Source organism: Alligator sinensis, unplaced genomic scaffold, assembly GCF_000455745.1.
Source record: "Alligator sinensis unplaced genomic scaffold, ASM45574v1 scaffold86_1, whole genome shotgun sequence".
NCBI classification, from domain to species: Eukaryota; Metazoa; Chordata; order Crocodylia; family Alligatoridae; genus Alligator; species Alligator sinensis.
This window is the reverse complement of record NW_005841971.1, coordinates 2,322,947-2,347,913: the sequence shown is the minus strand read 5'-3', so window position 1 is coordinate 2,347,913 and position 24,967 is coordinate 2,322,947. Positions and strand designations below refer to the sequence as shown.

General features: G+C 40.9%; 1 protein-coding gene across 6 annotated transcripts in view; it reads left to right on the top strand.

The window, feature by feature from the left end:
* The window catches only part of DPY19L1 (dpy-19 like C-mannosyltransferase 1), an 87,112-nt gene that overhangs the window by 2,367 nt on the left and 59,778 nt on the right, over positions 1-24,967 (top strand). For 4 of the 6 annotated variants that reach the window (XR_003093363.1, XM_025200582.1, XM_025200584.1 and 1 more), the window contains exons 1-6: positions 719-752; positions 10,660-10,684; positions 12,125-12,212; positions 12,960-13,097; positions 16,850-16,970; positions 18,803-18,896. Coding sequence is in view for 5 of the 6 variants with exons in the window: in XM_025200582.1 (XP_025056367.1) it covers positions 734-752; positions 10,660-10,684; positions 12,125-12,212; positions 12,960-13,097; positions 16,850-16,970; positions 18,803-18,896 (485 nt within the window). In the remaining variant the exon portion in view is untranslated. Of the gene's footprint in view, positions 1-718; positions 753-10,659; positions 10,685-12,124; positions 12,213-12,959; positions 13,098-14,005; positions 14,078-16,849; positions 16,971-18,802; positions 18,897-24,967 lie in introns of those variants that run through there. The other 2 variants (XM_025200583.1, XM_025200585.1) reach the window with 2 other exon arrangements.

Below are 24,967 nucleotides of genomic sequence, written 5' to 3'. Positions count from 1 at the left end.
GGGCTCGGGTGCGAGGTGAGCGCCGCCGGGGGCAGCCTCCCCCTACTTCAGTCCCGGCTCCCGCCGCCGTCGGGACTCGTGGGGGGCAGCGCAGCCTCCCCTCCCGCCTGCGGGGTGTCCGGGTCAGGCCACTGCGCCCCCGCCCGGCGCCGCCTCAGCCTGGGGGCAGCCAGGAAATAACCCCCAGGCACGGGGCTGATCTCACCCCGCAGCCAAGAAGCCGGGTATGTGCTGGGTGGGGTGTAGCCATCTCCTGTGAACCTGCCCCGGGCATTAGAAACGAGTGCCACGACTGGAGGGCTGATGGATAGAAAGCCCTTTGACCCCTTGTTTTGGTTTGAGGCATTTCTTTTTGGACACTTGATCCTCTGAGCTCGGGAGCCCCCCCCTCGGAGGCATGTTGGGTGGCCACCTGGATTTCTTTTAAGCCTGAGTGTATTGCCCTGACTCCTCCCTCCTCCTAGTTTCCCTGGGTTTTTTTTCCACCCTGGGCTGAGAAACAAAACACTGCCTGTCACTGAGTGCATGTTAAAACCTCACCATTGGTGCTCAGAGTTGTTATCTTTTCCCAGGGTTTGTCCAAGACCAAAAGGCCTTCGTCGTCAAGGCGGACAGCAAGATCTGGGTCACTTTGGTCTTTGGTAAGGAGGAAAACCGGCTGGAAAAATTCCTCTACAGATTTGAATGGTTAATGTGCCTTCACATTCATTCAAACACTAATATTGGGCACTGAATGTTTTGTATTATAGAAGGTAAATGTAAATGACTGATTGTTATTTCAATCGATATTATTTCTGCCTTTCATCCATCACACTTGCCTTACTCCTGCTGGTCCAAAGGAGGTGCAAATTGTACCGGCAGTAGTAAATTAAGTGGAGCAACTTGGTTTAGGGGGTAAAAAATGGTGATGGTAGCATCCTTAATAAATAATACCTTCATTTTCTGCTGGGCCCTGCTGCTCCTGTACTGTACTTGATTTGAACGTATTGGCAATGTCGTTTTGAAAATGAGGTAGTATGCATATGCGGAGTAAATATGAGAGTGCCTGTCGTGTTGCACACGTGTATCAGGAAATACTAAATTGGCGGTTGCCAGCCTGCGGAATGGGTGCCACTGGTGGTGTGGGTAACCTCTGTGTGTGATGCACAGCAGGTTGGGGAAGGGGAGATAGTGGTAGATAGGGCAGAAAGCTGGGCAGCAAATCAGGAAAGGAAAGGGATCAGAGTGCCACTTGGGGTGGATGTGGAGCCAGCCTTTTTGGCAGGTGTGCCACAAATTAGCTCCACAACTGTGATAAACATTGGATTGATAAACATGGGACAATAAGAGTTAAGCTGAAGGTAAAATTTTTACAAGTATCAAAATAAGTATGTTCATGTGACTAGTATTTGTTCCTTATCACTAGAAAATTTCCCTGTCCTGTGCCTCTTGCCCTGTGATCTTCACAGGTTCAGTAATACCAAATACAGAGGACGTGGCTTTAGATCAGTTTATCTAAAATAGGAATGCTATGTATTTGTCATACAGAGGACTAAGATTTGGACAAATGGAGACCTTTTAATTTATTTTATAATTTACACAAACAGTAACAAATGGCAGCAGTTTAAAATGTCATACGTGGTACCTGTCATAAATATAGTGTAAGGGCCCTGCTACACATTCAAATTCAAGCTGGATAGAAACCAGCTATAGAGTTTGTTACACATTTTCAAGCATTAACTTTATAGTTGTTTGGCTTATTTTATAGTCGGATTAGTCATATTTATGGTGTGATAATTATTTTGCATTTGTGGCCAGTCTAAATTTATTGCACAATTTAACCAGTTAATGGTTATATGTAACGTACCAAGGACGTATATAATACTACCTGATATGCATAGTTCTTTTTTGATGCCTGAAGCAGTGTTGTGTAAGTAACAACAGGGAATGTTTTGGCAATCCACATATGATGATGTGGTAAAAGAGAATATATTTTAAACTAGAGAAATCTAATTGAATAGTAAAAAGTCCCTTACTTGGGTTGGCTATTTAAAATCTGGAAGTGTTACTCCTGTGTTCTAGAATAATGCCTGCATATGGTTTAATGGAATTTTATTTCTCCCAAATAGCAGTAACTATTTCATAAATAACTTCTAACACATGTTTAGCTTGCAATGATTGCATGGAGTTCCAGTAATAATCCCTAGAAGCTGGTAATGTTTGTGTGCTGACTGCATTACTGGATAGTTGTACATAGATTCATCACAGTACAGATTCTCTTAAATGAACATCAAATTAACAAAATTGCATCGATATTTTTCCTAATTTATTTAAACTTTTTTTTAATACTTTTGACAACAATTATGCAGTGTATTTGTGTATTTTTGTGACAATTACGTATTTTGATGGATATAATCCAGACTATTTTTTTAATCTTACCAAGATGCATCTCTTAATATATTAACATATATCAGGAGGAAACCCACTTCACATTCAGTCAGGATTGTTAGATATGAACTTCACATAGTATAAGTACAGAAGTGACTGTCATTCAAGAATTGGGCTCTAAAGTCATTTGCAGATGGTCAGCAAGCTGGTCACAAATCTATTGTCTCACCAGACAGATGTGTACTAATATTACCTGTAAAATGATAGTTTCTACTAAAATAAGATGATTTACCACTCATGGGTCTTTATATTTATCCTTGTGCAGGGTAGGTGGAGGTGAATAACAGATGTGTGGGATGAATGTAAAAAGTATACTATAACTAGGGGTGCACCAATAAAGATTTTTTGGGTCAATTATTAATGAGCCATATTGACCAATACCAATCAGATTGCCGATATGCAGCCCTGCAGCTTGGAGTGCAGCATCTGGCTGGTAAGCCTGTTGGAGGGAAGGGGTGTAGGGGGTGCAGCTCGAGGCCCCTGCGGTGAAGGAGGGAGTGGGGCAGGGGCAGGCGCTGCCCAGCTGGGGTGTGGGATGGAGCCGCACGTGGCTCATCCAGGGGGGCATGGGGAGGGGGCGAGGCAGCTCCTGTCACTGCGTGTACCCCAGCAGGTGGTATGGGGGGCATGTGCCCCCTAGATCTGCTCATGGGGCAAGGATGGGCTGTTGCTGTGGGCTGGGGCCGGGAGGCAGTGCTGGGCTCTTCCCGGTGGGGTGCTGGGCTGGGGCTGTGCTTGGGACGGGCAGTGGCACTGTAGAGGGGCTATGGACGGGGCTACAGCCACCTGAGAATTTACCGTAGCCCCCTTCCAGTGCTCCTGCCGCGAGTGCAGCCCCAGCCCAGCCCTTGCCTTGTGCACAGATCTGAGGGCACACACCTTCCCTTACCTCCCCCAGGGCTGTGTGCAGTGGTGGAAGCTACCCCTCTCCTATGCCTCCTGGAAAAACTGCTTGCGGCTCCATCCCACGCCCTGCCCTGCCCCGCTCTGGCTGGGCAGCATCTGCCCCTTCCACAGCCCCACGTACTCCCTCACTGTGAGGGTCTCAATCTGCCCTCCCCCTCCCAAACAGACTTACCAGCCAGACGCTGCTGTCCAAGCTGCCGGGCTGGCCCTGTGTGTTATGTTGCTGCGCGCATGCACACGGCATTTATCAGTGACATTATCAGCCACATCAGCCAAAAAAAGCCGATTGCTGATAACGTCCATTTTCCTTTTATTGGTGCTGATATGATATGGACCAATGTATTGGTGCACCTCAAACTATAAACACTGGGAAGGCATAACTTGGTATAGCCCCTTTTTAATCTGATTCTTCCTGTACCCACTCTTGAGTAGGGCCAGAAACTATGAAGGTTGAGAAGAAACCTTGATTTTGCAAATACCACAGATCTGTTCTTGCTATTGGCACAAATAGAAAGAGGTAGTTTGCTGTGTTAGTCTGAAGTCAGGCAGAAGGCAGGGCAGGGTAGCACCTCAGACTGTAAGTGTCTCATTTGCTCTGGGAGAGAGCCTTCTGTACAAGTCAAGTCCCTCCAAAGTATTTGGAATAAAATGTGCTAATGCTTTTTCCCAGCAGTAGGGTTGCGTATGTAGAGCTGTTTCAGATTATTCTAGGGCAAGCTGGCTAGATGATATGCTTTCACTCTCACCTACTGACAGAGGAACAGCAATGCAAGTTGGAAGAGTGATGTGTGTAAATGGTCTGGGGCAGGGTTGTCCAACTGGTGGCCTGTGAAGGTTAAATTGTGGCTTCTGGGCTCACACCTAGCCACTGCTTCTCCCATTGCTCTGGCTGCAACAGTTTCTGGGCTTCCCTTCCCCTCCAGCTACCTTTTCCTGCCTCTGCTCAGGGGGCAGGTCAATGTGGCAGTGCAGGGAACTGAGGGCAAGTCCAAACCACATGGTGGCTTGCATTTCCACAAGGCAAAGGTGTAGGGAGGGGGAGGCATCTGTAGGCAGGGATGGGGGGGAGAGGGGGCTTCACGTTGTAGCGGGAGGTGGGAGAATCCCACCTGTGCAATGCAGCAGTGGGGGTATGTCTGATGCAGTGGTGGGTGTGTGTGTGTCTGCATGGACATGCAGAGCAGCAGAGGGGAGTGTGTGTACAGCATGCAGCCTGGAGGCCCATGACTCATCTGGTGCAGTCTGTGTGGCGTGCGACTCCCAGGCTTAGAACTTGGACAGCCCTGATCTGGATATCTGATCTGGAGAAATCAGGCCCTTCTCAAATTAGATGTGTGCTTATTGTTTTGGAGGCTAATTTGTTCAGAGCGGTATAAGCTTTCATAGGCAACAGCCTGGGCACTAGTTCCTGGTTCTGTTTTATCGCTGGAAGTTCTCTTCAGCTTTTACCCAAGCTGGATGTTGGGGTGAGCTAATAGTTATATTTCCCTAATACAAGAACCAGTTAAATCTTACTCTGAGGATGGCCTTTGACACCGTCTCTCACCCCATCCTAATTAATAAACTAGGCGACTGTGGCATAGATGCCTACACAGTCAGATGGATTGCAGATTGGCTGAAGGGTCGCACTCAGAGGGTGGTGGTGGATGGATCATGCTCGACTTGGGGGGAGGTGGGTAGTGGAGTCCCCCAGGGCTCGGTCCTGGGGCCTGCGCTGTTCAATTTCTTCATCAGCGATCTTGATGTTGGGGTGGAAAGCAACCTGTTTAAATTCGCTGATGACACCAAAATTTGGGGGGAGGTGAGCACGCTAGCAGGGAGAGAGAGATTGCAGAAGGATCTGGATAGGTTACAGGGGTGGGCAAACAGGAACAGGATGTGTTTCAATACGGACAAGTGCAGGGTGCTGCACTTGGGTAGTAGGAACCAGCAGCACACTTATATGATGGGAAACTCCCTACTTGAGAGCACGGAGGCGGAAAGGGATCTTGGTGTCATTATTGACTCCAAGATGAACATGGGCCGACAATGCGAGGTCATGGTTGGCAGGGCTAACCGGACCTTGTCGTGCATCCACAGGTGCATCTTGAGTAGAGCCAGGGAGGTGATCCTCCCCCTCTATGCGACGCTGGTCAGGCCGCAGCTGGAGTATTGTGTCCAGTTCTGTGCGCCCCATTTCAGGAGGGATGTGGACAACATGGAGAGGGTCCAGAGGAGGGCCACCCGCATGATCCGGGGACAACAGGGCAGACCCTACAGTGAGAGACTGCGGGACCTGAACCTATTCAGCCTCCACAAGAGAAGGCTGAGGGGGGACCTGGTGACCGTCTATAAACTCACTAGGGGGAACCAGAAGGGTTTGGGGGAGACGCTGTTTCCCCTAGCCCCCGCTGGCATAACAAGGAGTAATGGGCACAAGTTGATGGAGAGGAGGTACAGATTGGACATCCGAAAAAACTACTTCACAGTTAGGGCGGCTAGGAGCTGGAACCAACTTCCAAGGGAGGTGGTGCTGGCCCCTACCCTGGGGATCTTTAAGAAGAGGCTGGATACCTACCTGGCTGGACTCATTTGAGTCCCGTTTTTTGTTTAGGGTTCTTTTGTTGTTCTCCCGCCCTGGCGGGGGGTCGGGCTAGAAGATCTATTAGGTCCCTTCCGACCCTAAAAACTATGAAACTATGATGTCCAACAAGAAGAAATTCTTCTGGATCTCAAAGAGATAATTAGTCAAACTGAAAACCTCATAAGAAACAGTTCTGTTGCAACCAGTGGCCAAGGGGATAGGATGGGCAATGGGAAGCAAGAGGCCAGTGGGCAAGCTTAAATATGTGGAAAGTAGGATATGCAAAAGCCTAGCCCCTGCAATACCAGCTAAAAAATTATATCCTATTAAAATCTAATCCAAAAGTGAAGTCTCCAGGAATTGCTTTACTCCTGACTGGGTGCATCTTACACGTGCAATTAATGTGAAACAATAAACTCGGAGCAGTTTGAGCTGGAATAAACTACTCCTGGGCACAGCATGTACATGGGACAACAACAGTTTGAGCCGGGGCAGAGCAGTTTACACCAGGGCCACTCAGCCGCTTGCTCTGGGTGGTGTCGTTGGGTACTGGAGGGAGGGGCTGGCTGGGGCACGTGGGTGCTGAAAGTATGGGGCCATGTGTCTAGGTGGCAGGGTAGGAGGCAGGCAGGAGTCTGCCCCCTGGCTGGCTGAGCTGACTGGGTGCAATTTACACCTGTGGTCAGCATCTACACGTGTGTTTAATCGCTGTAATTTACACCCCGCATAAAATAGAACTGTCTCCGAAAGTACTATTTTACTGTGGTGTAAATTAGTATACTGTGACCTAATACTGTTGCATGTGTGGATGGTGACGCTTTACTCTGCAGCTAGTCTATTCCGCAGTAAAGCAAATGTGTACATGTGGCCACTGACGTGCAGGATCCTCTCAAACTGAAACATAACAACTATTTAAAAAACATAACAACTTGAAACAACCATTACATCAGGGATTAAGAATACTTTGTTCCACTGAAACTTCAGAGGAGATTAGGCAGGCAGCATGTAATATTTAGAGCTGAAATTTGTCATGACAACAGGACAGGCAGACAATTGAATTTTGAGGTGTAATTGCTATACTTATTTATTCTTATAAAATATCCATGCTACTGTAAATATTTCTGGTTGCATCAACATCTGCTTTATATAAATACCTGACAACTGCTTTGGCTACAGTAATCTTTAAGGACCTACTTTCAAATTATAAAACACTTTAACTGGAAATAGTGTGCTGTGTTTGTTTAGTTCTTTCCCCTAGAAGAATATTTTCCCTCTGAAATTTCTAGATTTGAGTGCTTACCAGCCGACAGCTTTAGTCGTTCTTGCTTTTAAAAAAACTGATTACTACTTTTAGTTTGCTTATTGGGAATGCAGCTTATGGAAAATATTAGAATCTTTCTTTCCTAAATATTTATAGGTTTAGCATCAATTGTAGGGGAGCCCTTATTCTTTCCATTACATTTAAAGACAGAATTGCAGTATACTTTCTAGAATCTGTAAAGGCGTAAATTACCTACTTGGTATATCTACACGAGATGCTAACTATGCAGTAGCTGAAAAATACTGCGCAGCACGTCACAGCATGGACAGTGGTAATATGCTACTGCACAGTATTTATTAGGTTACTGTGCAGTAGTGTCACCTAAAAGATGTTAGCTGGCCCTACTGCACAGTAGCTCCGGTTATTGCGCTTTTATTTAGTACTCACTAATACAAGTACTAAATAAATGCACAGTAACTACTGCACGGTAACATCTTGTGTAGATGCATCCACTCTAAAGTTTTATTGATTGTCATGATGACATCTTAGCCTTTGCTATTCTCTTGACAGATCAGTTTAATATAATATGACTATATAAGAATGGCTTATTTCATTTATCATATTTCAGTCACAAAACTGTTTTGTGCTTTTTTCTAGTAGACTTTTTCTAGTATATCATTTAGGTCTTCTTGAAATAGATTGTTTATTTAGGATAAAATCCAGAGGAAAAACAATAAAATCTGAAATTACAGTTGCATTTTGCACCATAATTGGGCCACATCCAAGGGAGGACACGTGTCAGTATATTTAATGTTAAGTATGTGAGTTTTCTTAAGCAAATGAATAGTTGTTCTAAGGTCAAGCATGTGTGTAAAAGGGCTTTAGGTATATATTCCAAATAAGAGCATATGTTTTCCATTTACATCCATTAAATTTGTCCAGACTTACACTAAAGTCAGTGAAATTATTCCAGACTCTGGCTAGTCCAGACAAGAATTTCTCCTATCATCTCTTGATCTGTAAATACTAAGGAAAGATTGTAACACAGTAGAAATTACTCTTTTTACATGCATATAATGAAGAGTGGCATATCTGAAGCTGAATAAAAATCTATAAGAAATTTCTGTAAGAATCAACTTAATTGAATGTATCCTCAGTTAATACCAATAATACATTAACTTCAGAAACTATTTCAGTAGAACTACACAATGAAAGAACACATTTTAAAATATTGCTGCCTTATGAAATATAGATGCTATTCTTAATGAAGTCAAATGTGATTTCAGTCCTTTGCTTTTAATATGTATGCAGTCAAAATGATCCTACATATTTAATGCATTGTGAAAAAATTACAGGTTGTCTTTAATTGTATGAATCTTCATATTTATCATTTGTAGGCATGTTAGGTAAAGGGGTTTCTTTTTAAAGTTAGTGGGTCTAACTCTTTATAGTCTGCTGCATTACAGAATTTGTAACAATCTACTTTTGTCATGTAATTGTGTTTCAGTACGTAAGCTTTCTTATTAAACATTATTTCTCGTGGATGTGGAGAGAACCTAAAAAGTTTCCAAATATGAAATAGCGAAAAACTTGACCCTGCAAACAGACTGAAGGGATATCCAGAAGAGGGTTTGAACAGCTCCTTTCTTTAAGCACATTTAACTCAAACCTAAAGTTGATGAATTAAATATTAGCTCTTATGTTGCTGACACAGCTAATATGATTACCCAGAGCTGTGTTCAGCTTTTATTGTCTTTTCTTGCCATCAAAAGTTTCAACCTTGTCACAAGATCGCATATAAACATCATCAGTACAAAAACCTTTGGCACTGGGGGTGTCAGAGGACCTGGGGGTTACAGTGAACAGTAAGCTGAATATGAGCCAGCAGTGTGCCCTTTTTGCCAAGAAGGCCAATGGCATACTAGGCTGCGTTGGTAGGTGTGTTGCCAGTAGGTCAGAAAGTACATAATTATTACCCTCTATTCAGCACGTGTGAGGCCACATCTGGAGTACTGTGTTCAGTTTTGGGCCTCTCACTACAGAAAGGATGTAGACAAATTGGGGAGAGTCCAGCAGAGGGCAACACAAATGACGAAGGGGCTGGGGGACATGACGTGTGTGGAAAGACTGGGGGAACTGAGCTTGTTTAGTCTAGAGAAAAGGAGACTGAGAGGAGACTTAATAGCAGTCTTCAACTACCCGAAAGGGGGTTGGAAAGAGGATGGAGTTAGACTGTTCTCAGTGATGTCAGATGACAGAACAAGGAGCAATGGTCTCAAGTTGCAGCAAGTGAAGTTTAGGTTAGATAATAATGAGAATTTTCTCACTAGGAGGGTAGTAAAACACTGGAATGGGTTACCCAGAGAGGTGGTGGAAGCTCCATCCTTGGGGGGAACCCAGCTAGACAAAGCTTGTCTGGGATGATCTAGTTGAGTCCTGCTTTGAGCAGGGGGGTTGGACTAGATGATCTCCTGAGGTCCCTCATAACCCTATGTTTCTATGATTCTAGAGCATGACATTGAATGTAATGTGGGTTCTGTTATGCTGAATAATTTTTGTATGTAGCCAATTCCAGATGTGCTTGTATAAATCTCAGATGTATTACATTTAAGAGCGTAGTATGAATTATGCTCTCCATCCTCTTTATTGTCCTTTTTTTAAAGGACCAGTGACTGAAAAGAACGGGTTGATTTGCAATCTTCAGGGTAGGGGAGAAATACAATTTATAATTGTATAAATTACTCTATGACTCTAAAATAAGGTTTTTTTTTATTTAAGAAAACTTTTTCAAAAGCAGTGTGTACTTACTGGCACAGATGCATTTCAGCTATGTTTTGTTTGCTGGGGGGGAGGGGAAAGGTAAATGTACAATTTTTAGTCCTAGGCAGACTTGTAATTTTAGATAGTTTTTTTTTCTTTAACATTATACACAGGTATTGTTTATGCTTAGGATTTCCTTTTAATTATTCATTTTTTTGTTTTTTCTCTGGATTTTATACAGTACAAAACACCAATAGTACAGTGTCTGTAAGTGAATGACTTGTGTTGCCATGTTGCTATATTTTGAAGTGTGCCATGTCAGAGTTGAGGCTATATTTCTATTTAACAGCCACTTTTTGGCATCTGATAGAAAGTGAGGCTAGATACTGAGTCTTCTGATGGTTGCCACACTTCCTTCAGCAGCAGGTGCTTTCCCAGGGTACACTTTATGCTCTTGTGACAGTTGTTGAGTGTGGCCAGGTAGAGTGGCCAGAAAGTGTGGGTGTGCATGTGCTCTTGTAATTTGGTGGTGGCAGTTGCTGTCTGGCACTGGTTTTTCTGGTAGCCTAGATAGGTGAGTGGGAGCATGGTAGAACAGGAGCATCTTGTGCCTTATTTCTGTGTACCAGAGAGAAACATGCTTCTGTACAGTATGTCTAAATCCTGATAATATTTAAATTGGACTGCTTAACAGTGTTGTCACTAAACTCTTTCTTCCTTTTTTTGTCTTTCCTCCTTACAGCTGCTCTTGCAGGAGTTTTACACTGGTAAGGTTACTTTTTGTTTGTTATCAATATGGTAGTAATATTTCTCATTCATTTTTAAAACAACTTGAATTATCTCATTTGAATAAGTTACAGATGTGATAGACTTATTCGTTATCTCCATACTTTTCCTTCAAAGGAGAACCTTCCTCTTTACAGGAATCCCCTTTTTTGTTTTTGTTCCTGGGCTTATAAGATTTCTCCAAAACTTTTTGACCAAGTGGCATTTCCACTATATGGGTGACAGACACCTGCTGTTCCCAAAGATGGTCATTTTCACTGAATGGTAGGGGAAACATCTCAATTGATTTTCAGGGCCCTCCAGTTATCCTTTAGGTTCACCTTTAAATTTTGCCCAAGAAAGGAATGCCTGGATTTTGCATTCCTTTCCATTTCTATTGTAGAAATTCAGTCTTTCCTCTTCTTTGTGCACAGGTAGACCTCTGGTTTCCTGGGTGGTGTTTGGGGTGTTTCCTGTGGGTTGTTTGCTTATTACAAGCCTCTCTGAGCCTTTTGCATAAGGCAGGATGTACACCTTAAAAATATAGGTAACTGCTTCTGATATATCTAATGATCCATATGCTCCATCTTCCAACTCAACCCATTCCCTCCTAAGAAGAGCAATAACTGTATTTAAAAGAAAAAAAGAGGGTGCAGTAGTTCTAGTTAGGAAGGGAAGTAGCAGCTTTAGCTGTTCTGTTGCCATCAGCACCACGTTCAAAAAAGAAAGCCCAAAACAACAACACTTTTAGAACCGTAAAGCGTTTTCTGCAGCCTTCTCACCCCACAACACAAGAACACTGATATTTGGCCTACTTTGTTCCTTTTCTCTCATTTCCTTGCCTGTATGGGGAGGGAGCCAGCACTCTTCCAGCCCTACATAGCATACTGGCAGAAGTCATAATATTTACCCAATCAAAAGGGATTTTCAAGACCTGTATCTTTATTTGTTGATAAACTTATCTTTTCATATTTTTATACTAATCTATAATTGACACAGAATACTTCCATATTCATTTCAGTGTCTGCCTAATTTTTTTAATCCATTCCATTAATTGATTTGGCAGGCATACTTTACTATTTTCTTTCCTGAAAGACAAATGTGCTGATTTCAATAGCACTTAACTTTGATTTTTAAGTTTCTGCATTTCCTTTATTGGAGTATTGAAAGAGAGATGCTTATAAATTTGCATTTATATATTTTTCAATTAACACACTTAAAAAGGATTTTGTGAATAAAGGAGACTGGAATCTAATCAGATGTATGAAACCAGACTGAATTACAGCTGCATTAGATCTCTGGTGTTTTCTGATGTGAAAATGTGTACCAAGGAGTTCTTGGTTTGTATATATTGATACAGGTTTGTAAACTTCAGTTTAATTTTTGAGACTCTATTTATTTATTTATTTATTTATTTATTTATTTATTAATCTTTTTTGCAGGTACCACATAACAACTATTTTTGAAAATGACCGTCACTTTTCTCATCTCTCGACACTGGAAAGAGAAATGGCTTTTCGTACTGAAATGGTTAGATTTTTTTTCTATTTCTCAACAATTTAAACAAAGTGGTATTTAGCCTTGATGCTTTTGTGTGCACCAAAATGATTGTGTAACTTCCTAAATTTCACAATGAGCAAAAATGGTGAGGCAAGAAAAAGAAAGCTTTATAAGTATCTTTATATTATATGATGATTTTGAGGTACCAGTATGTTGACTGATTTATAAACTGAAGGTGAATATGAACATCATTTTTATTGGCTCTTCAAGGTTTTTTACTTTTAAATGCATGGTACTATAACATTTATAAAACTTAAGACTTATATAAAAGGTATTTTAAGTTAATATTGTTACAGAATTACATACAAATCAGAAGTGGAAATTAACTCTCAGCTAACTTTCCCTGGTACTGCAGTCTTATTTTGTACCAAAAATTGGAAAACATTTTGTATACTACATTGCTGTTTGGGACCTGTAAGGAAGCATAAACTTAAGCTGGTATTACCTGCAATCTAAAAATGAGAGCATCTTTGTTTACAAAAAGTGTTTTAGCTAAATAGGGTATTTTAAATAAGCTGTTTCATAACATTCTAGACCTCTTTTGAGACAAGTTTGGGGTTTTTTTTTGGATGTTTCAAAGTAGTATTAACACAGTGAAACCTAGAAGCTGTCTTAGTGTTGTTATACAGAATTTCACTTAAAAGAAAGGCTCTTGCATGGCACAGTATATTAGAAGGTACTGTTTGATTAATCACTGAAATTTTGTCCTCCCTGTAGGGTCTTTATTATTCTTATTTCAAGACTGTTATTGAGGCCCCATCTTTTTTGAATGGAGTATGGGAGATGATGAATGACAAGTTAACTGAATACCCTCTGGTGATTAACACATTAAAAAGGTTCAACCTTTACCCAGAGGTAAGTTATGTTTTGAAAGAAATGCCTGTACCAGTGAAAGAAATTCCTGGTTAACTTAACTTTAATATTTGTTTTAAAATGTAAGTGCTTGTATGTTGTACAGAAATAAATTTTCCCTGAAATATGCAGTCATTAATAACACTAAGCTTAAGTACTGTATTCTGTTGTCCTCTCTTTCTGAAGCTGTCCTGCACATTGTGATTTGTTTGCAACTGGCGTTTACCTGATCCACAGCAAGCAGGTGGCAGTCAAACTGGCATTTTTCGTATCTTAATTTTTCTTACTCTGTAGTTGCAATCTACTTTTTATTTTTCTCCTGTTCGTTTTTTGCCTTCATTCAAAGAGTGTGAGGCTGATGTTGCTTGCTTTTGCGCATCACCAGGTCTTTCATAAATGTCTGACATGGTAGGTAGGGTATGTTCATATGGATGCTCTCCATAAGAACTACATCTAGTATAATTATCGTATTGTTTTCTCTGGGCTTGATGCTTCTTTGCGGCACCTGTTAGCATGTGTGCAATGCTGCATGAAGGTGGCTCAACTACTTCTGGTTTGGCAGGTAGCGTGTGGGGACCAAATGCAGAGTGCCTGATGACATAATTGAGTGATGTAGATGTATCCTACAGAAACTAATATTTGCACAACTCTTATGCTGAAAAGAGGAAATATTTACTTAAGAATTTTAAGTTGATTTTTTTTCTTCTGGGTGTTCATGGCAGAGTAAGAAAGGAAACATGAGGGTTATCTGGCCTGCATGTGTTTCCACTGGCAAAACTTGCACTGATTTAAAGGGAGGGCAGGGTTTTTCTGCCTGTGAATAATGCTTTTTCCCCAATTGTCTCTATTGTATCACTGGTCTCATTGATATGAATCTCAGGTCTGTTATTAATGCACTTTTTTTCTTCTAGTCAGGTTAGCTGTTTTGTTATGGAAATAGGAAAAGGATGGCTTTGTGGTTCAAGTACAGATCTAAGTCAAAGGTACGGTGGGTTTTACCATATCTTCTTGCATATAATATACACCTTTCCTCTCCTCCCAAAAAATTTGGGTGTGTGTATTAAGCAGGGAAGCTGTTTTATTCGCTGAGGAAGAAGCGTGCCTGGAGACACCTTGTATGCCATGTAGCGGCCAGGATGGCTGCCACTTGTTAGGCTCAGTAAGTTTTTATGTTGCCTCTGCAATGGTCTGGGGCCTAATCATGTGTTAAATAGAGTAAGTCTTGGGAACACAATGTGTCTAGGAACTGTGGCATCCCAGGAGACAATCTGGTGAGGCAGTAGGCATCTTCTGCCATTCCATGAAGTTCCTGTTGCCTCATAAGATACTCCTGAAAACACAAAGGGCACGTCCACACATGCAGGCACGTGTGTTTGCAGCAGCTCAAATAGCAGCGGCACAAATTTGTACTGGAGATTTGTGCCGGGGCACGCATGCCTGAACATGCACTTTGGTGTGGGGCAAGTTGTGCCACTAGGGACAACCTGACCCTGTCCAGCTACTCCCGGAGCTGCAGCCAGGGGGAACTGAAGGTTGGGGCCAGCACATGTGCAGGCCCCGGTAGTATAGAAAGCTGCCCTGGCGAGCAGCTCAGGGCTACTTGCTCTCAGGAGCTTCTGAGGCCCGGCCAGTTGACATATGGGGAAACTATGCCAACTGGGCTGCTGCAGCAGCTGTTACCTGGAGTGGCCCCTGCAGCAGTCTGGCAGCAGGGACTGCTGTCTGACTATGACCTGCTGCCACATGTGACAGCATCTGCCCCCTTGGGCCTGCAGCCCAGTGGCTACGTGCATGCAAGACCTAGCTAGGGACTGCACAGCTGCCTGGGCTGTGGCATGAGCGCTGCAGCACAGCCAGTTCTGGGCCAGCTGCTAATGGGCTGTGGCTGCACAATTGGCCGTTGTGTGGCACTGCTGCCATGTGTGCCCCTGCCCTGCCGTCTGGGCAGCTATCACCTGGAAGATGTTCTCAGTGTGATGGCCTACTTTAAACTGTCAAAGCGTGTCCTTCTGGCCCCAAATGGCCAGGAGGTCAGCCACCTCATTTGCCCTTGCCCTCCAGCTGGGTCCCTGGTGCCAGCCCTGGGCAGGTTCCTCTGCCTGGGTCCTGCCACTTGCCTCACTAGCATAAAAATTGCAAGTTCTCTGATTTGAAAAAACCCCCCCAAAAATCCCAAATTTACTCTTTAAAATACCCCCAAATCTGTGTTCTTCCATGATTAAAACAAAACACCACTCTCTCTATATATATATATAGAGAGAGAGAGAGAGAGCACGAGAGAGATAAGTTGGGCAACGTTTTGTTGATATATTTACAATTTTAAAGCAGTTTGGAAGCCTACCCGTGCCTCTATAACCATAATAAAATAAATTCTAAATATCTATTTGCTTTGGCGTTTGCTTTTGGTTTTTTATCGTAGAAAAATCGGAGTTCCCCCATACCCCTAGGCTAACCAGGATGTGGGGACAGCTGCCCTTGCAGCCACAACTCCTGTCGGGGCGGAGGGGGGGTAGGGGCATGTGTGTCTGGGGTGGGGAGGGGGTGGTTCATGTGGGGGTTGTGGGTAGGATGTGGAGGGGGATGTACTGTGTGTAGGTTGGTGGGGCTTGAAGGGGACCACCACATGCCTGCCCCTGCCACTCCCTGTGGCAGCAGCATCCAGCTGGGCCATGTATGCTGCAGCACAGCCTCATGGTGGCATGGCGCAGCCTGACCTGTGGTCTGTACATGGTGAACAGCCTCAAACTGGTTTGAGACACCACAACGAGCACGTGCGCGCTCATCTGGATACGCCCAAAGTGTCCAGGAAGTGTAACATCCCAGGAGATAACATCATGACTCTGGAAAACTTTTTTTTCTACATTCTGTCTTCCAGATCAAAGTGTATGTTTTACTTGGGGGTGTGTTTGTATGCAAGAAAATATGGTATTTTAGGTCAGCTAGGTTCTTGTGTGACAGTGATCAAAGCATGTTTCTCTCTCATTTTCTCCATCTCTAAAATAAGGGTAATACTTCTGATATCAGGTGTTCAGACTCAATTCATTACTACCTACAAAATGTATTAAATTGGATGGAAGGTGGCTTTGTGGAAGTGTGGTCTTATGTCACATTCTGAACTCCTTGCTTAGAAAATTCGGCTTACCTTAGAGGTGCAATCTCATGATTCAGACCATTGCCACTGCTCTGATCAGTCCAGGAGGTATCTTATCCTGTTCTGTTTCTCACTGTGTTCTAAACAGACCACAGAGTTCATCATGGCCACATAGATGCACATTTTATCAATAACTGAGCTTTGTGTTAACTATCACTTTGTAGGTGTCTGGGTAGATGGTTAGTGGGGTAAGCATAGTGTAACTTGGATACATTATTTAGAAGATTGTTTTCTTTATGCCTTATGAGTAATATTTGTAACCTTCTTGGATATCTGCTAAGAGCTTCTAACATAAAATGTTCAAATATATCACATTTCTCCATGGTTTTGAATACTTGAGGTTGATGGGATAAATAGACTCCTACACTTAAGCAGGGATAATGTTCAGTCTGTGCTGATTAGTAGGGCTACATTATGAATCATTTCCCAAATGAATGAATCATTTTCTAAACTGCTTAGGTTTATAGAAGGTTAAAGTTTAGAGCCTTGAAGACATCTTAAATTGTCAGAAACTGGTAGACTGCTATGAAAGGCTCTTTGGGGCGTTATACTAATCACAGACAAATTTTCATGTTAGAAAATTCAAATCCTGTTTTCTACACAGGTGGTCCTAGCCAGCTGGTACCGCATATACATAGCAGTAATGGATTTTCTTGGTATTCAGACCAAGACATGCTGGACTGTAAACAGAGGAGAAGGGCTTAGACCTATTGAAAGCTGTGAAGGTAGGGTTACTATCCCCCCACCACATCCATCCAAGCATATATTTCTGGTTTTGTACATTTCAGAAGCATTGATGTTCAGGTGTTTTATTATTGGCTCATTTTCATTTTTACATGCCTATGTTTTAGCAAATCTGCAATGTGTGAAAAACATGGAGGAGGAGTTCTTAAAGGTGAGATTCTGCTCCTTGTGTTTTAGAGTCACAGCACAGAACTTTCATTTTAGGAAGGAGATGCGGGGGTAGACTAAGATGATTTTGACACCTCTGAGTTTGTTTCTTCTAAAGCCTGAAGTGCCTTATACATAATTTTGCAGTTGTTTAATTTTCTTTTTATAGCAACTCCCCTGGAGTGCCTTATTCAAAAGAACTTCAGAATTAATATCTGATCTTCCCTTTGCATGCCACCCCGTGCCAAAACTTGTTTCAAGAGGCCTCAGAAAGGAACTTTAATACTTTCTTCTGCAATGATACCGCTGGGAGAATCCTTTTGCAGCTAATTTTCTGGGTATTCAGACTTTTAAAGAGGAACCTGACTGGATGCGAGGACTTCACATCTGTTGTGATTTATTGCCAAGCTTGGATGTTCATACTTCTACTCTGTGCTATTACAAATCTGGAGACATGTCCCGACTATTAGCTTGTAAACTAGATACTGTCATAAAAAAAATCATTGCCAATGGAACATTCTCTTGATTTTTGTAACGAAAGATGTCTTTTACACACATAAATACAAATATGTTGTAGAATTATATTTCATTTTGTCACTTAATTTAAAGGATTGAAGCAATCTTAATATTTCACTGTTTCTAATCTACATAAAGGTTTCTCATTCTATATTGGGTAACCCCTCCACCTAACAGTTTTTCAGCACATAATAACTTTTGCAGACCCATATGTCATCTTTTCCTTGTTAATCTTTGAGTAGTGAATATGGGCTGCCTGTATTGCAAGTCATTTTGGGAAGGTGGGAAGTTTATAAAGAGATGATGTGCATACTGAGGAACAGAAGAATAAGGGGCATAGAAATACCAGGATCATTAGAGTAGGTGAGTAGGTATTGGTGGAGGATCTCAAGGCTCCTTATAAAATAATGGAAGGAGAACTTTGGCTTAAAGGGTAAGAGAGAGAATAGTGATTTTGAGAAGGTTTAAGAAGAAAAGGGATCACCATACAACTGTTTAAAGGGATAAGATAAACTTGAAATGAAGTCTGAAAGTATTGTCAGTGCCACACTTACTCGTGACATGCCCTACTGACTTATGTGGTTTTACAGTACTGCTTTTTTTATTTTGAAGTGTTTTCCCTTTATCTGTTAGTGTGACACAACCAGTATGAACAAGAGGGGAAACTGAGAAGCAGTATGATGAAGGTGAAAGCATCTTCTTAAAATGGGTTAAAGTGAGATAGGCAGGTGACAAATTTATCTTGATCACAGGAAAGTGGACTTTGGTGTTGGAAACATGTCTGTCTGGGTTGGCTGAGTTACCTGATCTAAAATTGGGGAAAAAATAGAAAATAAAGATAACATACAGATACTACAGTAGAAAATAGGCTTTCTCTGCCCAGTAATAGTACTCTGTGTGCAGGAGACGCAAACAGAGGGTTATGATTGTGTTTCTTTTATTGTTGGGGGTACATTCCTCTTACTGACTCTCCTGGTGAGCTTGGTGATAATAAGCAGTCAGAAAATTTAACTCTTTTCCTTTGTTCCTTTCTGTATATGTGCTGTTATGCTGATGTGTTCGTTAGAATAGATAAGCATATAAAATGATAGACCTTGTCTTGTTAGTTTATTTTGGTCAATGTACGTATTAATTGCTGTTTGTTTCCTAGGATTAGGAGACCCTGCTTCTTTTTATGTTGCTGTGATCTTTCTTTTAAATGGAGTAATGATGTCAGTGTTCTTCTTATATGGGACATACCTAAGGTAAGAACATCAAGCACCAGTCTTTTTCAGCGATAACAATTGTTTGTGCCCTTAGTTAAACTGAAAGTTTCTTCCTATGTTTACAAACACTACAAAGTAAAGTGCAAATGATTATTATTTTTTCCCCCAGATTTCAAGGGGGTAGTATTTGGAAATCAATATGTAGCATAATACCTGTCTTTACAGTATCTGACAGTATCATGACCTCATGGTTTCTCTTTAAATTTTACAGTTTTTATTTTACCTCTAACTAAAAGTAGAACTTTCATCACACTATAGCTACAGTTGTAAGGCACTCCTTGCTTATGAAAAAAGAAACCATAATATTTTTAATGAAAACATAACCAGTTTTCTGCTTCTTGCTAAGTATTTCTATTTTTATTTACACTATCAATAAGCATAACCAAAATGCCCTTTCCAACAAAGTGTTCAGGAGAAAAACAGAAGCATAAATGTGTTCTCAGTGCTCCCTTTTATTGTTGTTGGGCTGTCATGCACATTTTTGGGAGGAGAGTGCATTGCCTTAAATTACAAAACTGTGTGTCTGTGTTTTTCCTCTTCCATCTTTTTTTTGAATATGTGCTGGTTGTTAGGTTTTTGAGTTGTTGGTTGTAGCCGTGTTGGTTATTAGGTTTTCAAAGTTAGAAGAACCGTATTGTGGATAAAAACTAAATGTAGCAGTTCAAATAGGGAAGTTTAGTTCAGCTGATATTTACAGGGATGAGGGTGGCTTTTCTTGTGCCTGAGTAGGGTGCATCTGTTTTCCCACTCCCCGCCTCCACACATTTTTCTGTTTAAATCACCAAATGTTACACGTTTTGTGACAATAGATTACCTTTATATATACCAAGGATGCCTGTTTTACAGCAGGCTATTTGATGTAGAATCCGTATTTTTGGTAAATGTCACACACACATACACTCATGATTGTCCTAAATTCTCAGCAGTTTCCCTCCTCGGTTACATTGTACTGGATGAATCAATCCTTCAAAAAAATCAAGTACTGAAATTATTTGCATTTAAACATAAGACATTTGTAGTCTGATGAAGATTAACATAAAGCCATATGTTTGAAGTGACATAAAGCAATGTGTTTGAAGACCTAAGCCAACTACTAGCTATCTAATAAACTTTTGAAGAAACCTCTTAGGAGGTGATATCATTATTTGTATGTAAGAACTCTTATTCTTTTTTCTGAAGCATTTTCAGACGGAATACCAGATTCTGACAACCAGCAATCTATTATGTTTCTTTGCTTGTTTTTATAATCCTTGACTACAAGGAGACTGGGGAGGTTTGGACATCCCCATGAAATATGAAGGGAAACAAATCAAAAGGCAGCACAGACATTTTGATGTGGTTTTAACATTGAATTGTCCTAGCTTATTTTAACTTTTTCTGATGGCACAAACTGGAAGGCACCTCCCTTGCTATTGCAAGCAGTTATAATATTAACATTTTTTTTAATTTATAAGAAGTTTATGAAGTGCTGTCTTAAAATTAGTTAAGTGATTTACACTGCTATTGTAAGGCTGTTTGAGAATTGCGCTCCTAAAGTGGTTATACTCTTCTAATTTTCAGTCTAAATTTGTTTGTGTTAAATTTATTCTGATTTGTTCTTGTGTGCCAGCATTATCCTGTAGTTTAAATAGATAATCGATCTCCCTTTCATTGTTCACCCTATTTTAGAGAGAGTGCATTCTAAGTCTTCATCTTGTTAGGTTAAACAAGTTGCATACTTTTTAGTCTCCTCACAACTATGGTTGATAGATGAGGTAAAATTTCAAAATCCCACTAAGCCATCAGAAGTTTACTTATGTTCTAAGCCAGTTTTGCTCATCATATGTAGTGGTATACTGAAACCTTTTAGGATGCTCCAGACTTTGAAGATCTTGGAAGGAATCTGTTGACATTGTTCTTGCTTTCCTAGCAATCTGATCAAAACGTTGTCTTGCGTTGCTGCTCTTAGAAAGGGCAGGCATTTGGATGTTGTAAGTGCTGGTGTAATCTTAGGAATTTTCAGTGCGCATATTCCATGTAGCCAAACTAATAGTTCCTTCATCCAGAGCTGACACGTGGCCAGCTGACGTGTGGCATGTGGCCAGCTGAAGCTTCAGTGTTTCTTGAATGTAGAAGAGTCCAAAGTAGGATTTAATTTATGAGTCTGAGACTCAAAAATCTGAAATTTAGTTTCTGTCAACTGGAGGGTAAAATCTTAAATCTTCTTTTTTTTTTTTTTTAATTTTGTACTTGTATTTTAGTATTATTAGTATGATATTTGATCAAGAGGTCTACAAGGGGTGTGGTATGGTTCCTTCCTCCCCACTTCCCCTTTTGTGAGCATGTACGTGTTCTCTTCCTTTATCTCTTTCACTTCTACACGGCGCTATTGTCATCAAACAACACTCTGAATACTCTCCTGCAACTTAACATGCTGTGGGCAAGTCTACATGTTCATTAATGCTCTGTGATTATGGTGCATTAAGCTTAGCACCGGTAATGACAGGTACAAGCTGGCATGCTCCATTAACCGGCATGCTGGCTTGTAAGGTAAAAGCAAAACTGGAATTGCCCACCGTGGCACTTCCGGTTTCGCCGAGCCCCCATGGCTCGGGGCAAAGCAGTTTGCACTGCCGAGCCCCCACGGCCCGGGGCAAAGCAGGCTGTGCGGGGCCTGCCTCCCTGTCCCTTGGGGCTTGCGGGAGGGGCGGCGATGCGGCTGGAGAAGCAGTGGCCCGAACAGGCAAAGACGCCTGTTCGGGCCTCTCAATTAGCTGGCATATTTTGTTATCTGGCACCCCCCCCATTCCCTATGGGTGCTGGATAACAAAGCTTTTGCTGTAATAACTTAATGCGCCATAATTGGTGCTACTGTGCATTAGTGTAGGTGAATTTTTTTGTGATGTTACTGCGCATTAGACTAAATCTACAATGTATTAATACAGGCTTTGCCTACCATGCTACTGCACAGTAGAATTGGTCTACTGTGCTCAAAGCACCTTGTGTAGATGCGCCCAGCATGTTTTTCCCAGAAACAGTTAACCAGATAGTCTTCGCTATTTTATGCTTTGGTATTCTGATCTCTTCTCATGTAGTAAGCTAATGTTCCCCATAGGCTAATATAGCACTACAGCATGCATAATGCAGCTAGTGTTTAGGATATAGGACTGCATCACTACATTGTTTGCTGTTACCATATTTCTCAAACTATATTGACCTTAACTTAAAATATTTGTACTCTTTGTTTTTTAAATGTAAGAGTTTTGTTTCTTTTAATTTATTTTTGTGTTTTGATCTTGATATTTTTGTATTAGTAGAAGGGAAAGGTTATATGTTAACTGCAGCAATGAATAGTTCTGTGTATTTACCATGGTGACTGTCTTAGCACCCAGTTGGTATGTTTTAATTATCTTAAATTGTACCCAGAACTCATTGATTCTGCCTGACCTCTTTATTTTTCCTGGGTGAAAAATCTTGCGGTATTTATCCAGTCTGTTTTTAAAATTCGGTTACTGCTGCCCATATATTGCTAAACAGCTATATTCTGTTGTCCTTTTTAGCCTTAAAAAATAAGAGTAATTAACTTTTTGAGAGTATTATGTTTTCTTAATGTCGTCATTTTTGTAATTTATTCTTTGCTTACAGATTTTGTTTTACTTGATAGGCTTGTATTCTTGTAAACAGGGAAGAAAAATGAAACCACTTGTATACATGCTAATTATCTTTTTCTTTTTTTTTTTTCATTTACTGGCTAGTTGAGTTCACCAACATGTAGAAATAAAAACAGGGTTGCTTCCTAATAAACTTAAACATTATTAAAAATTTCTCTCAGCTAAGTCATAGATCTACTTACATAAGTATTTCAGGGGGAGCTGAAGCCATAGACATTAATGATGTGAAATTTACAAAAGTATTGAAACTTTTTTTTCTCTTTCAGTAGTTTTTCTCCATTTACAAATAACAGAATATTTGATATTCTATTAAATACACTGCATAAGAGCAGAAAGAACTTTTATTGGGTGAATCCCAGCTATGAAATAAAGAAAGATATGGCATTCAGTAGAAAGGAAAACATTTCTGTGAAATTCTTTCTGTAGGGTTCAGCCTTCAGGAGTTCTGGGGATATCATGAAGATGGAACAGATGGTTTCCTGACATTATGCTCCTCTGTAATTGGGGATATCCCAGTGAATTTGTCTGCAAAAATGTTGCTAAAGGTAGCAATTTAGGATTCATGCCTGCCTATCCCATCATAATAAATAGCCATTTTTGTGTAAACATCCTCTCTGTTCTGAGGATTTTAAAAACTGTTAACAGAAGAACATGCTATGAATTTAATTTCTAGCTTGCAAAAATTATATTTTTAATATCAAAGTCATATAAGGACAAAATAAATTTAGAATAACTTTTTCTTTTTCAGAATTTCAGAACTAATGTACTAGAGGCAAGGGCCTTTTTTGGTGGTATCTTTTTAATACACCAAATGTATAAGTTGGGAGAGATGTTAAACAGCCTTTTGGGTATAAAAGGCCCTTCAGGTCTGTGCTATGGACTATCATGTCTACAACAATATTCTAGTCCTACTAAAACTAATACAGACAGTATTAGTATAAAAAAAAAGATCTTGAACTCCAGAACTAAACCTTCCTGTGTCTTGGGCACTTTATACATTTCTACTTCTAAACTGTGGAGTAGTAAACATGTTTTTATAGTGAAATAGTAAAATCTTAGACCTGTACAACAACATGAGAGCACTCCTGCGGTAACTTCATATTTCCAGCAAAGTATAGCATACTACCCAGTTTCTTGAACTTGTTCTTGTGTTTTAAGGCTAAAACAATGAGTCCGTTTGCTTTGTTGCCATATTTTAAAGTTTTCAATATAATATTCTCCTGCTGTAAAAGTAATATTTTAGTCCTTACCTCCCTCACCTTTCCCCAGTCGTTTCATGTGGATGTGATCTTGGCCATAAACTATCAAATGCATTTATTAGCTTGCTTAATTACAGCCCTTTTTTTTTTGGAAATGAACTTGTTAGTGATGTTAGTTAATTCTACAAGAAATGCAATGATCAGTACTCCCTGATACTCTGAGATGAGTTATTTTTGTTGTTTGTATCAGCTCTGCAACGCTAATCTGTGGTGTCAGGAGCCTGTTACATCTAGAAATAAGTGTTCTCAGCTGAAATAACTTCCATGTTGGATACAGCAGTATTTCTTTCTTTGCTAATTAATGTGCACCATTTTGAAACCTCAGTTCTTTTGAGAACTGGCAGTTTCCCTGTAGTATAACAGGTTTGAACATATCCATTTGAGATCCTCCTATATTTATACAATGCAACAGTGCTTTAGGCATTGTGCCGGATGTGGCCATCCCTTCGAATTCTTCCAGCCCAGTGGTTCTTAAACTTTTTTTTCGTGGACCACTTGAAAATTGCTGAGGGTCTTGGCGGACTATTTAATAAACTTTTTTCTGTTCTACAAATCAAAGCACACAACTCGTATTTTAATATCAGTAGTCTTACCTTTCTAATGTGATGGATATGCCTGTTTTTTGAGCAAAGTTCTGGGGAGTCAGGTGTAATGTTTGTCAACTTTAGCTTTAGGTCACCTTTCTGTGGACCACCTGAATGGAGCTCGTGGACTAGTGGTGGTCTGCGGACCACAGTTTGAGAACCTCTGTTCTAGCCATGAACTAAATCTTGATTTGCCTCAGACCTGCAGAGCACAGAACTGTGTGTGTCCCGAGACAGTGTCCCAGAGCCAGTGCTCTGTATGCAGTGCCCCAGCTCAGGTAATAATTTGTTAAATGAAGTTCTTCAGGAGTTGCATTCAAACTGTTTGGAAGCTGTATGTGGTCCACAAACCACAGTTTGGCTGCTCTTATAATATATAGTGAATATGCAGTATGACCTGAATTGTTCCACTTGTATACTGCTGTAACTCCACTAAAACCACTGGATATAACTTCAGTTGAATTACTTTGGTTAAGTGAATTGTTGGTAGCACAATGTATCTATTCAGTTCTTGTGCTGAACTAATGGCATTCTTAGAAACAAAGTTCAGGTTCATT